This window comes from Thermobia domestica, chromosome 9 (genome assembly GCF_964235325.1).
Source record: "Thermobia domestica chromosome 9, izTheDome1.hap1.1, whole genome shotgun sequence".
NCBI lineage: Eukaryota > Metazoa > Arthropoda > Insecta > Zygentoma > Lepismatidae > Thermobia > Thermobia domestica.
Window position 1 is genome coordinate 90,285,318 of NC_137462.1, and position 16,130 is coordinate 90,301,447.

Consider the following 16,130-nt stretch of genomic DNA (forward strand, 5'->3'; position numbering starts at 1 on the left):
GAGTGATGGCTTACTGGGTTAAGAGATTCCCACATCTAGACTAGAGAGGAATAAGAAGCTTATACTCTAAGTCAGACTAATTTTTGAATGATCTGAAAGGATTAGATTTTTTTAACTTCCTTTTTAAGTCGAAGTAAAAACACGGAATGGTGGTCTTTGGGCTGAGTGGTCCCAAGACATTAATTTTTTTCCTTCCGGAAAATTGAGTCAGGCTTTCCTGATAGAAGCAGGCGTCAGATGAGCCTAAAACGAAGTAACGAAACAGTGAGGTTACGCTTAAGGAATTTATTAGGGGTCTGTTTGATGACCTCAACAGACATTAAGAAATATGACTCCGAAGTGAAGTGAGTTTTTGTCAACCTTGGCGCCTATACGGTTATTCTTTCAAATTCATATTCAAACATGGAACAGATATTAAAATACAAACACTGAACAGAAACTCAATATTTAAAAATAGCCTGGTCCGATTTGAGAGTCTTGATCGGAGTGAAAAGTTTATTTAATTGGTATGTAATTTTTATTTTAAATCCTGATTTTACTGCCTGTGAAATCACTGTTGTAAAACTTCACCTTATTTTTAACCCTTAATACTGTCGAATGAGGCTGAAAGCTAAGGTGTTGGTTAATTTTATATTAAAAAAACAAAATCGGTTTGCATTGGTAGAAATAGAATAGAGAAATAGAGGGGAAGAAATTATTGAAAAAATAGGATGTCTAAATACACTTCGGAGCAAGGTATTATGAGTATTATTTTCATAAAATTGTATACAGTACATGTGTGATATTATTATTATTACTATTATTATTATGATTTATTTTTATTTTACTTTTATTTTTTATTTATTTATTATTTTTTAAGGTGTGTGAAAGTGAAGCGAGAGAACTGGAAGAGCTTTCAGAGCGATGTCAGCAAATAGTTCCTACTAAAGAAACAAAGTCTTGGAAAATAAGTGTTTTAATTCAAATCTACATTTCTCGCCTTCCTGTTAAGTCGCCCACTCTTTTGCGAGATCAATACTACATTTTAGAGGTAAGTAACAGTCTACTTGTTAGTAGCAATTTATTGTAAAGCTAGTCCATCCTGCTTTTTTTTTTTTCCTTAAACTTGTTTTTATTCAGTACTTCTTTAGAAGTTTATTATTGTTTAAGTAAAAAGCCAGAGTCGGTTACGTTTGTCATTCAAGTACTTCAGTTTTTCACTATATTGAGTGGAGGCAGCATTTGCAACATCACATTCATTTCCTCAGTGGTAACCGTCTAAGTATTGGCCAAACCGAACACTAATTATGTTTTTTCAATTCTGCAACAAATATAAGCTACATTGCACGCTAAAGGAGATCGCGCGCCGTATTAATCAGGTAATTTGCATTTTGTTAAAGAGTTTCCAGTGTTTTGATAAGTTGGTTGATTAGAGTTTAGCATCCCGTTTAACAGCGAGGCTGTGTGAGACGGGAACCTACAGCTTAACGAGACATCTGAACTACATGAGTTCCTACCGGGTTGAATTAGGATTTCCCGCAGCTAATGTTTTGGTAAATATCTCCGAAGTGCGTGTGGCACATCTTTTAGTGAATTTATATCTTTATATTTCAACGTCTGAGTGAAGAGGGAAACCACAGTTCCTGAGGTACTGCAAAAATAGATTTTAGAGTAATCATATACGTGTATTACAATTTTAAAATTTAGTTCAGTATTATAATATTATTTAAAATAGTGGTTTGTAAATTTTGAGTTCTTCTTATTTTATCTTTCTAAAAAGTAGTGAAAGTAGTGGGAGTAGAATTTATTTCTATTCATTTAATTCTTTTCATTTTAAGTGGGATAAAACTACTTACCTTGCATTGTATCATTAGTTTCGTTACATAATTATAGAACATTCCATGTGAAATCAACCAATGAAATGGCAAAATCTGACCTGACGATCTTAGATTTTTGTAAAAATTGGTGCACAGCTTTATTAGAGTGAGAGATAACAAAATCCCAAATATTACCTCTCTCCTCCTGAAAGTGTCCCCATACAGGATGTTCAAAAATTCAAAAAAACGGCATTTTTTCAGTTACAGTGATTATTAAAAATTGTCATAAAATGTGCACTAGAGATGTGGAACAAACACCATTGGAAAGCTTAAAGTTTGCTCTAGAAGTTGTACTATATTGAAAAAACCTGAAAATTACAAAATAACACTTCAAAAAATTCAAGATTTGAATTTTGAATTTCGCATAGAGATGTCCCTCTGAATTTGTTCAAAATTGTCCAGATTGTAGCCTCATATGTGTACTAAAACACCACAAAGTTGCATTTTGGGCAATCAATGGGATCCGATTCAAAATTCAACATAACCAAGCATTGCACGATATTGACCATGTGAATATATGGGTTCAGATCGATAACCATTTGCCTGGAGCTATTTACCTGCAGCATCAAAGGAATTTATATTCAATTTCATTTGTTTCTTGATGTGTTCATTTGAATTTACATAATTATCCACCTTTTGAGTTATTTAGAGAGGTATTACGTTTCCAAACAGTACTTAATACAGGTCATTATTCTTGTTAGTCAGTATGGATGTTTCTAAATTTATGTTTGCTACATTGATACATGTTATTTTCATTTCTTTGTTTCAGGATTGCTATTACAGAACGTATTATGAAAGGGAGGGATATATTTTCCTCCCTTTCACAATATTTGTATCAGATGTGTTATGAAACACAGTAACACTGCTCACAATCACTTCACAAACTTTTAGCACAAACAATTAGTCAATAAATTATTTTTCCTATTTCAGTTATCCACTTCCACATATCTGTGACAGCAATCCTGAAACAAAGGAATGAAAAATAACATGCAGGTAAATAACTCCAGGCAAATTGTTATCGATCTGAACACAGATATTAACTTGGTCAATATCGTGCAATGCTTGTTTATGTTGAATTTTGAATCGGATCCCATTGAGTGCCCAAAATGCAACTTTGTGGTATTTTAGTACATATATGAGACTACAATCTGAACAATTTTGAACACATTCAGAGGGACATTTCTATGCAAAATTCAAATCTTAATTTGAATTTTTGAAGTGCTATTTTTTATTTTACAGGCTTTTTTCAATACAGTAGAACTTGTAGAGCAATATTTAAGCTTTCCAATGGTGTTTGTTTCACGTCTCTAGTGCACATATTAACCATTTTATGACAATTTTTAATAATCACTGTAACTGAAAAAATGCAATTTTTTGACATTTTTGAACACCAAGTATGGAGACACTTTCAGGGAGGGAGAGGTAATATTTGGTAATATTTGGGATTTTACATCTCCCACTGTAATAAAGCTGTACACCAATTTTTACAAAAATCTGAGATGGTCAAGTCTGATGACTTGTTGATTTGTCATGGAATGTCCCTTATTCATTGTGTGGTGTGCTTATTTTGCGTAAAAATTCATTCCATTCAAGTTGGAATTGAGAGCATATTCGAACTGTGGTATCTGTAGCCTTGCAGAATTGCGTTCTTTAGAGAATGGGAACTTTACTGGTTTTTACGTGTGTGTTACATAATATTTTCGGGCATTCATTTTGAGTTTTTGTGTTTTGCGTCCATATGCATAATGTGTATGTTCTAACAGTATATACATGAATTATGATATTTTCGCAAAATATCGCAATCTTGATAGCCGATAGCCTTGGTTGAAATAGTAAGAATTTTCAATGAATATTTTCGAAGCAATTTGTAGATTTTTCATGTTAAATATTAGATTTATTTTCTTGAGTTACAATATTAGTTAAAGTTCTGTTGTGGGCCACTCTGTGTCGATGGTAGACCGCTCGCTTCTGGAGCTCACCTAGCTACTTCGTTCCCACTTCTTGCCAAGTGGATTTTGTGAAGGACAAATACCGTGTGTGTAGGTTTTCTCTGAGTTATCCCGTTTCCTCCACTTTGTTCGTTCGATCGTATCGTTTATCATCATTACCGTCTCCTTTAGCCTCGGAGCACAACCATGGAACGTTAAACTTTAAAAAAGAAATTTATTTTCTTCCCAAAGCAACAGAAATACTCATCATCAGAACACATTGACAAATGTATGTTTTGCGTAGTGAAGTTTATACTTTCTGTTGCTTTACAGATAGGTACAATTTCAAAACTTCGTATCCTGATGTGTTAACGATATTTAAATTTATTGCGCAGCTCGTCGAAAGATTCAGTTCGCATTCTGAAATATTTATTTATTCCATCGTGCCTTTTTTTTATTGTTTTCTCCGACAATTTATATGGTCTTTACGTTTTATTCTTCACCGTGCTCACTTAAATATAAGGTGCTTCAAAAAAGACCTTACAACATTGTTAAATTATTCAGACTACTTACATGGCTGGTTTTGGTGTTGTTTTGTAGCAAAATAGATCAAATTTTGACTCACGTAGTGCATAGTATGAATAACACCACCGCAAATGCTAGCAGCGTCAGTTGGAACGAAGAGGCTGGCTTCATTGGTCCCGAGCGCGTTCGGTATATTTTGGTGAATCGAAGTCTGCGCAGTTGTATAACGGAATTTTTGTACTGAATATGGCAAAGATCGTCCCAGTAGGCCTCCCATTTATGAGTGACATAAATGTTTTGATGAAACCAGGTATTCAGTGACACACACACACACAAAAAAAAAAAAATCATCAGGACATACCTGTGTGTCTGACGATGTCGTAGAGCAAGTGAGGCAGAGCTTTCTTAACATTGCTACAAAATCATCCCGAGGTGCTTCTAGCGAGGTAAAATAGTTGATCTATTTTGCTACAGAATCACACCAAAATTAGCTCTCTAAGTAGTTTGAATAAATTTATATGAATTTACTAAGTAGTAAAATTGCTTTCGAAGCACTCTGCACTTTTGACTACAATGTGAAGAAACCTCCAATCCTTGGATTGTTCGGGATGAACAAAATCTACGTGCAGCTAAAATTCACTAATGCAAAACACCCCTAAGATAGGTGGACGTGGGTTGCATGGAAAGTATGAAGGATACATAGGGTGTTTACAGAGGTTGTTCAGTCTACATTAGGCCAATTTCGACTTACCTAAAAAAATTTAGAATCCATGGCGCCAGGTCCGTAAGTGCTCGATGTATTTCCCTTGGTTCCTAACAATAGCCCGACAGCGTAATTTCCACTGTAATAGGCTTCTCTGAAAAACTGGGAGGGGAATCTTGTCCCATCCCTTTGCACAGCCTTCCAAAGTCCTTCCACAGTTGTCACACGCCGTTTTCCCAAAGCCCGCTTCAGCAATCCAACTCCGCAATAGTCCATAGGACTTGCATCTGGAGATTTAACAGGTACCTCATTGAAAGGTATCACCTGTATACCACTTGCCTCCTCCATTTCCCTGTAGAATGCGAGGGACGATCGTGAGGTATGTGATGAGGCCTTGTCCATGTGAATGCGCACTAGATTGGCGTCATTTCCGTACATTGTTGGAATCTCATGCTCGTAGATCGGCCGCATGATCTGCTCCTGAAAATACTGCAAGTTTATTTTGCAGTTCTTCGCCACCCTAGGAATCTTCAGTTTACCTCGGTAATAGTAGCCAGTAACGACCATGAACCCTTTTGGAAAAGATTCTTTGCAGACACAGACCCACCTTCTGAAGTTCTTGGCGCCTTTCTCTCGGTACATGATGGCTTTCGGTTTGCCGCAGTCGGAAAGGTAAATCCATGCTTCATCGAGCGTTACGACGTACATCCATCTTTTTTGCCAGATGCCGTTCGTACAGCTTCCGGGCGTTACACTTTCGTTCGTTTTGGTGGGCATCCGTGAGAAGATAGCCGCGAGCTTTCATGACTTTTTCCAGCTTGAGTTGATGGTGTAACATCCGGCTCAGTCCCCAAAGACACGTCAAGACGATTAGCCATACACCTTTGTGTTGGCGGATTTTCTTGCATTGCCATTTTGCGAAGTTTCCTCTGCATGGTGGAGGTGGCCTTGGTGCATTCCCGCTTCTTAGACAACTTCGTTGGTGATCCAAATGGTGGAACTTCCTTGCCCTTGTACTTTTTAATAACATTTTTTATTCCACTTAAACTGATATTGCAACCATTCTTCTTGCACTGTTTTCTAATGACAGAAACACTAAAGTGGGCGTCATAAAGAGCCGCAACATAGCCTTCCCAAAACCGGCTTAGTTTGGGCGACTTTTTGGTCACAGAGCGGAAATCCACACACTTGGAAACACATTTAACACAACACTCACAACAATGGTCCTGTTTTGTGCATTGTTGTCGTCCGCGCGGAAAAACAACTCCGTTCCCAGGAAGCCACTGGACAACACTGCAGGACGCCACGAGCCAGTTCGGGGGAGTCCATTCTGCTCGGGAGGGGGAAGGAAAGAAATCGGCCGAACATAGGCTGAACAACCTCTGTATTGGAAAGAGTACGGGGGAAAAATTATTAAAGTAGGCTGTGAAGGAGGTAGAAGTTAATATATGATAAAATTATGGAGATGACTAATAATGATCCATACTGGATCATAGAACCCACTGTCGAGATGTTATTTCTAGACTTTGCTGCATTGAATCAGATTTCTCAAACTTTAGAAGGAGGAAGTTAGTTATTAACAACAACAGGTTGCCTTAATATTATGCGCCGTGTATTTTAGCTCCTTACAATAATTCTATTTTTATTTTGTACATGTGTATATTTTCATATTTGTGAATTTTAAATTTTGTTGATATTTCAGAATGTTACTAGAATAACGCGAGCTCTATTTCGGATCTCGCTGTTAAAGAAGAAAGGGAAGTTGGCATTTTATTTTCTAGAAATTGCGAAGATGTGCGAGAAGCAAATCTGGACGGATCAGACTCCTTTACGCCAGTTTGCAAACTTAGATGCAGAAACATTAAACGTTATCGAGCTAGAGAATATTTCTGTTGCAAAATTGGCAAAATTGGATGTTGAAGCTATTGGTATTAATTTTATTATTATTTGAAATTCTTTTATCACATTAATGAAGTATGATAGTAGTTATAAGTGTTCGCAATTGAGTTTGTTGATCCTAACGTTCTAATGTATAATATTGTTTACTGCTGTATGTGCCAGAACTTTTGATTAATACACTTAGTGAACGAAAATTTCGTTTATTTTAAATAGTATTAATGTATTCATTTTATTCACTCATCCAACAGCGTTGATAGTAATTCATGCTATCATTTATTGTTGTTTAATAGAATTTAGAAAATATGTGTTAGTATTAAAGACACTAGCGTGACTTCCTCGCCGTTGTTGATTGTGAAATTTTGTTTTAGGAGTTAGTATTTCCGTCGACAACAAAATTTTTGCAGTTTATTACATTTGCTAAAATACACGGAACGTACTCTAAAAATCACATAGACGTGGGTCAGTCAGAAAGTTAGTTGCACTCCTTCGTCTGATAATCAGTCTAAAGCGACGAAATTTCTCGGATGATGAGGTGACACCTGCAGGCCAAGAATGGTTATGTGCCGTCGGACGGAATTTCTTTGCAGAAGGCATAGAAAAACTTGCACCATGCCTCGACAAAGCTTAAATAACGGAGTTAATTATGTTGAAAAGTAGATTGGGTGAATAAAACTTTATGATGCAAATAAAGTTACTGTAAAATTTCTATCCTCTTTTATTGTCTTAAGCAGTAACTAACTTTTCGACTGACCTTCGTATCTCTCATTAATTCCGTTAATTGAACTCAAGCAGAGCATCACAAATTCAGTTGCTCACTACGACACTTTTCCAGCACAAATTCCTTGTTTACCTTTCATATCTCTTTTTGAAGCCAAGATTGCAGTGAGATCTGAATTCGTGCTCTGTTTTGAATTTATCTAACGGAATTAGTAAATAATAACTGCTTTCTGTAGTTTGTTAATAGTTTAATTGGATTGAAAATTTTAATCCATAAAGATAATAACCATTCAAAATTTTGTTTAATTAAAAATATAGATAAAGGTGTTGCGGAGTTGTTGAACCAGAAATTTGTAAATTTGTTTAAAGATATTCCAGTTTTCTTGACGTTAGCGAAGACGTATTAATTGTTTTCGAGTAGTAAACATTAAATAATGACGGTGGTTGACTTGTTTATCGCAGACTTCGGGCTGGGAGGGGGATTACTCAAATACTTTGCACGTTTGATACTCAAGTCATGGTACGAAATGATTTCCACATAATCACAGAATGTCCTTCAGCTTGAATCACACGTTGTGGGTAAAATGGTTCTTTGAGATTTCGGTATTCCATTGTTGGAATACAGACTAAAACACTTCTCGTCGGACAATTACACATTTCCAGCCTGCTATATTCTAGTTTCAGTGTTCTTGAACTTTATGCATCGCAGTGCCAAGTAGTATCCTCTTTCATCATACTCGACTCTACCTAGTAAACATCCATTGCATCAAGTTCTCTGTACAATGTTCTTTCGGAAGTTGATTGAGATAAACATGCATTTACATACTGAAGCAGTTCGTCAAGTTTGAAGATTTTTCCTTGAACAGGCATGAAGTTCGTCAGTGATCCCTCTGGGGTAGTGTCTTTTTTGTTACCGCAATTCTCACGCCATTTACGTTTCTACGCTTATTAAACCATTCATTGTACTTAGGTAGACACGTTCATCCCAGTTAATTTTATCAACAAATCTGGCAACTTCACTCGCTCTATGCCCGTGAACACGCTGGAAGAATGTTCCCTTTTTGCCTTTCTGTCAATCTTTGCTTCAGCTCATTTCGACGAGCTGTTTTCACACAAATGAATCCTACATTCACTTTAGATAATTTGTAAGTTAATCACAATGATATTAGCACTAGTCAAAGTTTCACTACCAACCAATTTGGTATTTGGTCAAGGTAATCAATTTGGTATTTGGATGCAAAAATGATTTGGTACTTCTTTCCGGGTCATTGAATTGGTCGTAGGAGACCTATGGACTGGCCCTTATAGTTACAAGACATCACACCTGCCAATTTTTTGGGGGGGCAGTGGTCAATTTTGTACAACATATGCTTACAGTTCATTACTGATTTGCAAAAAACATTCCTTTTGCATGCCATTCTATCATATCACAAATACTGTTGATTGTGCAAAACGTTTTCTTACTTGTATCCTAGAATGCAAGGCTTATAATGGACATTATTTTGAACATTTCTTGCGATATTGTGCTGACCTTGCCAACCTAGAAATCCTTTCAGTAAAGAAAGACTACGAGGTGTGGCAATTAAATAACGAGACTGATGTCATAAATGTGATGTATTGCAAAGAAAGTTACAATTGACTGTTATCTCCATCAATATACTCCCCTCCCCTATCTATACACCGCTGCATGCGTGCCTTCCATTGTTCAAAACAATGCTGTAGGTCATCAGATGTCATCCTGTTCAACAACTCTGCCGTTTTTCGTTTCACCTCTTCCACAGACTAAAAATGTGTTCCCTTCAATGCACTTTTCACTTTTAGGAATAGATAAAAAGTCACAGAGAGCCAGGTCTGGGGGATACGGAGAATGGTCGAGCACAGAAATGCGCTTGGCTGCTAAAAACTGCTTCACAGAAAGGGCATTATGGGCAGGCTCACTGTCTTGGTGGAGGATCGTTCTTCCACAAATCCGGTCTCTTCTTCCTTATTTTTTCCCTCAGCTTGATTAGGACTTCTTTGTAGTAGGTGTGGTTCACTGTTTGACCCTGAGGGGCCATTCAGTCATGATGATAGCCCTGATATCGAAAAAAGCGATTGAGCATTGCCTTCACTTTGGACTTGCTCATTCGTGCTTTTTTCATTCTTGGTGATGTGGGAGTCTTCCAGTGCTTGGATTGACGCTTAGTCTCGGGATCATAGTGGAAAATCCATGTTTCATCACATGTGATGACACGTGTTAGCAAGTCTGGTTCTGCTTTGAGTCGTTCCATGACGTCACAGCAAATGGTCTTTCGAATGTCTTTTTGTTCCTGAGAGAGGTTTTTCGGGACAATTTGTGCACAAACTTTTGTCATGTTTAAATTGTCATGCAAAATTTGTCTTACTGTCTCTTTGTTAATGTTCGTCATGTCTGCGATCATCTGAATGCTCAGACGTCTTGTCTTTCTGCACAAGTTCATTAATTTTTTGAACATTTTCGTCCATTCTTGAACTCAAAGGACGGCCGGGTTGTTCATCATCTTCAACCTCCTCCCTACCTTCTAAAAATGGTTTGTGCCATTCGAAAACTCGCCACGTCACATAGCATTATCACCATACACCTCTTTTAACATTGCACAACATTCCGTCGGTGGTTTTTATTTCACCAGAAATTTGATGTTAATGCGCTGCTCAACTTTACTGTTCACCATGATTCCGGCACTACTACAGAACATTGTCCTCTTCATGCAAGCCTGCAAAGAAAAGAAAAGCTTTCAGAATCATGAAATTAACAGTGGCTGCTCATGAAGGTTCAAGATCAACAACACATCATTAGCTACCTCCCCCCTCCCCCACGATCCTGCGCGACAGGAGGTGGGCAGTATCGTTATTTAATTGCCACATCTTGTACTTTATTCTATTCCGTTTCAACGTATTCTGATACGCGCCTTCGGCGCGCGAGACCAAGGTTCGATTCCCAGTGGGATCTCAGTGTTTTGGATCCCACTTTAAACTCCACATGTGATATAGCCTCGGTGTTGAGCGAGACGCTAAACTCGAAATAAAAGAATATCGAACCTGGTCTGGTCCTTTCTTTCTGAAATCGGATCTTTGAGATAAACTCTACATACTGAGACAATTACTCAACCTTCTTAGTATCATTTGTCTATATTCCTGGTTTTTAACATTCGTTTAGTAGTGCCTTCTATTCTGTTTTATACACCGTAACATACATTAATAAGAGTTTGTTTGTTGTCACAAAATCTTATTTATTCACATAATTATTCAGACATTTATTATTATATATTAATTTGTTATAACGACATCTCTCTTTCGCTTTGGCACCAGAATTTTTGCGCATGTAGTCAGTATCATATCAAACTAATAAAATAAACGTTGATTACTGTTGTATATGGTTCGTATATTGTAAAATATATATTGAGAATGTGCGAAATACAGCTATGTGAAGAGCTCCTGGCCCGAGGTTATGTTATAAGTAGCACATCTACATGCAACATAGTTTCTGAAATATTTACTTTTAAAAAAGCAATACATTTTTTTTACTTTATAATATTATTTTCAACATTTAAATTCAATAAAATAAATATACACAGAATTCAATATGTGTGAAGATTCAAAGTTTCAACCACCAATGAAAATTATTTTCATAAGAGGAGACCTTATCTTACGTAATTTCGCATGGAGCATACCAAAATCTCAGGTTTAAAATGATAACGAAATTCGGAGCCAAAGAAGTTAAAGTATTTATCTGGGAGCCAGAATTAGAAGACAAAGAAAAAGAAACAATGGTAATAGCAGCACGACATAATTATGTTCAGAATATAGAGTTCAGATAATTCAAAGACAAGGAACATGGTATTCCAAATTGTACTAGAACAAGTGCATAAAACAAATTAAATCTGCCACTCAGCAAAGCGAGCAATGAATTCACTAAAATAAAGATATACCACAAATATATAATTTTAAAACTTTGCAAAACTGTACAAAATAAGCAACACAACGAACGCTATATACTTCGACGTTGTTTAATTTCATTCTAGATCATTTAATTCATAATTCTAATAACATTCCGTCCAGGATGTACACTGCACTGCACGTTTGCGAGAATATTTAAGGGTAAACTAAAGTTGTACTGTATAGTTCAAGGTATGTTTGGGCTATGTTAACACCTCGCTATATATTTTGGGATTCCATTCGGTCATAATTTAACCACCAAAATATGTGATTAAGTTTGCGTACCTTACTCATTTTAAATTTCTTGATAGATCGTAGGACATATTTATTTATCCGAATGTTTCGACTGCGAGCGAACTTGCTGCTTTTCGTAAAGGCTCTGTAAATTTATTTGACTAATCATTTTTGTTTATTTTCATCTTTGTTCATGGAATGTTACGAATACCTGAAAATCCAATTAAATTGACGGTTCATGATATTGCTAATGTTACAGCTATCATTATCATTTACGCAGTTAGGTCTGGTTTGCAATATCGCAAAATCAGGTTAATTTACGTAATACTTTGGGTACTTTCAAATTAACATTTGGAATGCTGACACTATTGAAATTGTTCCTTCGATATATAAGGAAAATTCGACTCGTATTCCCTGGGGTACACTGAGTTCCCTCACCGTTTTTATGATGATCATTTTGTGATACATGTAAGATGTGTGATTCTTACAGGATATCAGTCCTATCTGTATTTCGAGGATTACTCAGGATTCTTTGAATAATAAGGCACTTTGTAAGTGATGTTCCCTCATCATTTTGTTGACGATCGGTGTGTAATTCACATAGAGATACTAATCATATATGTACTTCTAGAAGGATGAGCTCTCTCCACAAACTCGGAAAAATGTTCAGTTATGTCGTCGATGCTTCCATTTGCTTCCTTCAGAGAACCCATATTTTGCTTTAGAGGTGTATTTGTGCTATATCTTAATCCATTAAGAATGTTTTTCATTGTAACTAAGTCTCCGTTCATAGAACTTACGTCGTCATGGGATATTTTCTGCATTTTATTTAATGAGTGTTCAAATTGACTCTACACCTGCTACATATAATTATATTAAATTTTGAAATTGAACTATTCTTGGATCACAACTTAGCGTACAATCAGACCCATTAGGAAATTCTTCATAACCGCTATTCTCCACCTTGATTCGTCTGATCCATCTTTACACAGTATAGTTCACACAATCCGAGAAAAATAGTTTTAACATCCTTACTTCAGTTATCAAAAGATTCCAGTACCTAAAACTTGAGATGATTATTTAACTTTTTAAATATTACTCTTTACCTATCACCTTCACTTAAACTCGGTTCTTAACGTTTGTTTAATATTGTCTTTTACTTTATTTTGTACACTATAACATACACTAATAACAATTTGTTTGTCGTTAGTTTCTTATTTATTTACATACTTATTCAGATATTTTTTATTTCATTTGTTATAATGACGAATCACTTTTCGCCAGTATATATATATAAAGGTATCCAAAAAAGTTTGGTCGCTTTTTCACCCAACACCTTTGAACATCGATATATCACCTAAGACTTACCTGGAAGATCAAAAATAGTCCTCATTAGTATCCACAACCTTCTACCAACGTTCTGGAAGGCCATGTATTTAGTGTTGTAAAAAAACTGTTTTTTTTCTGTGAAGTTTTTTTTCAATAAAAAACATCGTTCTTTTTCATGTTTTTTTTCAAATGTCTGTTTTTTTTCTGGCAACTATTATTTATTGATTTACGTCGCAGATTATTGAAATAATCAACAGAACTTGAGTCGAAGCCCTCGTAACTTACAAATCTTTTGTTTCTTTGCACCTATATACTAGCAAAATTGTGTGATTATTCCTTTCGGCCCCAGGTCATTTTCGGCATTTTCCTACATTTCCAGTTAGTGACTTATTGCTCAAAAACCATTCATTCGATTGATATGGTTAAGGTCTTGTTTTTTAGAAAATGGATGTGGCTATCTTTTGGTGTAAGTTGCATTGCAGTGTTGCCAATGGGTGGGAAATTACTGAGGGAAATGTAGGGGTAAATTTTTTTTAAATTCCGTAACCCAATTTCAAAATTTTTTGTATCTAGTACCACTGCTGCTATATGGGTTCAAGTCACCTAAAAAAATCTTCGGTGTGTTGACAAGGTACAGTGAAATCCTGAAGTCGCTTGCTTCCATCCAAAGAGGAAAAGAAAAAATTCTGTCATACACATGAAATTTTGACACTTTTTACGCCTCACAAGCAAAAATCAAATATGCCGGGGCTACACTTCTCTAATTAACCTATTGAAACTTTTTATGCTGCGTTCTGTAGGGCAAAGAGGAAGCTTTCAGGTAGTGGTACATTTGTTTCAATGTAGCCAGTAAGAGGGTAATAATAGAGGGGGAAAAGGGAAATTTTCCGAATTTTTCACCTAAAAGCGGGAATTAATTGTTTTGGCTGGAAACACTGCCATCAGACAGACGAAAACTATCTGAAAATAGCCCTAAGTACTCCAAAAATATATCCTACAAGTATCATGGCGTTATATAACAAAGTAAGCATGAAATTTAAAAAAAAAAATCTCATTCTACCTCAGAAATTCACGATTTTCTTATCATTTACAGAACATGGTTTATTATAAACCTCAACTGTACTTTCCCTGATTATTCTAGTGAAACTTTTTATGGTGCGCTGTGTACGATAAGGATGAGGCTGTGAGACACTGGTATGTGTGTTCGAATGTAGCCAAGAAGAAGGAAATAATTGAAATAAAAAAGGGATTTTTTCCAAAATTTGCCCTAAAATCTGGAATTAAAATTTTCTGTAGCTGGCAACACTACTATCAGTCACACACAAACTATCTTAAAATAAGCTTTGGTATCCCTCTAATATATCCTGCAAGTATTGTGATGATATCTAATAAAGTAAGCATGTCAATAAAAAATATCTCATTCTACCTTTAAAAAAATCACAGTTATCTTCCCAATTAGAGAACAAGGTCTACTGTACTTCCCCTAATTATCCTATTGAAACTTTCTATAGTGCGTTGTGTAGAGCAAAGACGAGACTTCCAGATACTGGTACGTTTGGTCCAATATAGCCAACAAGATGGAAATAATAGAGACAAAACAGATAATTTTTCCAAAATTTCCCCCTAAAATCTGGAATTAAAATTTTCTGTAGCTGGTAACACTGCTACCAGACAGACACAAACTATCTTAAATTAAATATTGGAACACCACTAATATATACTACAAGTATTATGACGATATTTAAGGAACAAAACTTATAATTACCAAAAATATATTACGGTAAACAGAAAAGTAGGGAAAAACTAGAAAAACCAAGGGTTAGAACCTAAATACGAATTTTTCGTGCGTTCCCTAATTACCCCATTGTAACGATCTGTACTTGCGTTTGTTAAGTAAGGACAAATGTTCGATTGGCGTAAGTTGACTTGCACTCGGACGTATAGGTACGGATTTATAAACAAAAATTTCTATTTTTTTTTTCCCAAATTTAGGAAACTTTAATTTTCCTTATTGGCAACACTGCGCGCAGGCCCGACCAATTGATGTCAACAGTTAGGTATCCATCCGAGGTATCTACCTGGCAAGTATAAGGAGGTCTTTCTACAACGAAGGAAGCTACAGGGAAAAAAGAAGTAAAGGAAATTCGAAATTAGAAAATTCTCGAATTTTTGACTGGGGTGAAATTTGAGAAGGAAATTCGACCCCAGAAGAAAAAAAAATTAATACGATAAACTATAGTCCAACTATATTTTGCACGAATAATATCCCGATATATTAATTAGTGTCCACACAGGAGCGGATTAAACAAATGACACACCCGTGTGTGCCACTTTGGCTACCTGGGCCACCGAGTATACATTTGACTACTAACTCGTGTTGTAGTTATAGTCTCGACTAATAATAATATCATTGTTGTAAACAATAACTTTATAAGGAAAATTTTCTCTCCTTTTTACATCTTAGTTCCAACACTGTTGGTGAGAAATGCAGGGTGTTTCAAAATGAATTTTGGGGTTTTAAGTCTTCGTAGTACTTATTACATTTTACGTACAATTATAAGCAATACATCAAGTAAAAGAGCACCTCAAACAGTCTTTGCTACAAGTGTTCAATGTGAGATTCATTTGTCACACGGCACACATCTAGTCGATAGGCGAGAAAGGCCCAAAAAATTTTCCGCCATATGGCACAAAACACATTCAATTTAGGGGAGTCTCGTTTCAAGTGTACCATCTCCTGAGGATTTGCTGACGGCCAGATACAAACATTATGAGTGTTCACATTAGCTCTTAGGTGAAATGTCGATTTATCACTGAAGACGACACGATCCAGAAAATCTTCATTGTTATGCAGCAATATTTCACTTGCGAAATTGGCACGTAAACCGTAGTCTGTAGGCTTTAGACCTGTAGCAACTGCAAAGGGTAAGGACGTAGTTGCAAGCGTCTCCTCAATATTCTTCACACAGACCGTTGCACTGTACA

General features: G+C 36.0%; 1 protein-coding gene across 6 annotated transcripts in view; it reads left to right on the forward strand.

Annotated features, from left to right (window-relative positions):
- LOC145694845 (activating signal cointegrator 1 complex subunit 3-like) overlaps positions 1–16,130 on the forward strand; it is a 204,185-nt gene that overhangs the window by 133,358 nt on the left and 54,697 nt on the right. For all 6 annotated transcript variants that reach the window (XM_081771534.1, XM_081771531.1, XM_081771535.1 and 3 more), the window contains 2 exons: positions 860–1,030; positions 6,715–6,940. In XM_081771534.1, coding sequence (XP_081627660.1) covers positions 860–1,030; positions 6,715–6,940 — 397 coding nt within the window. The remainder of the gene's footprint in view (positions 1–859; positions 1,031–6,714; positions 6,941–16,130) is intronic.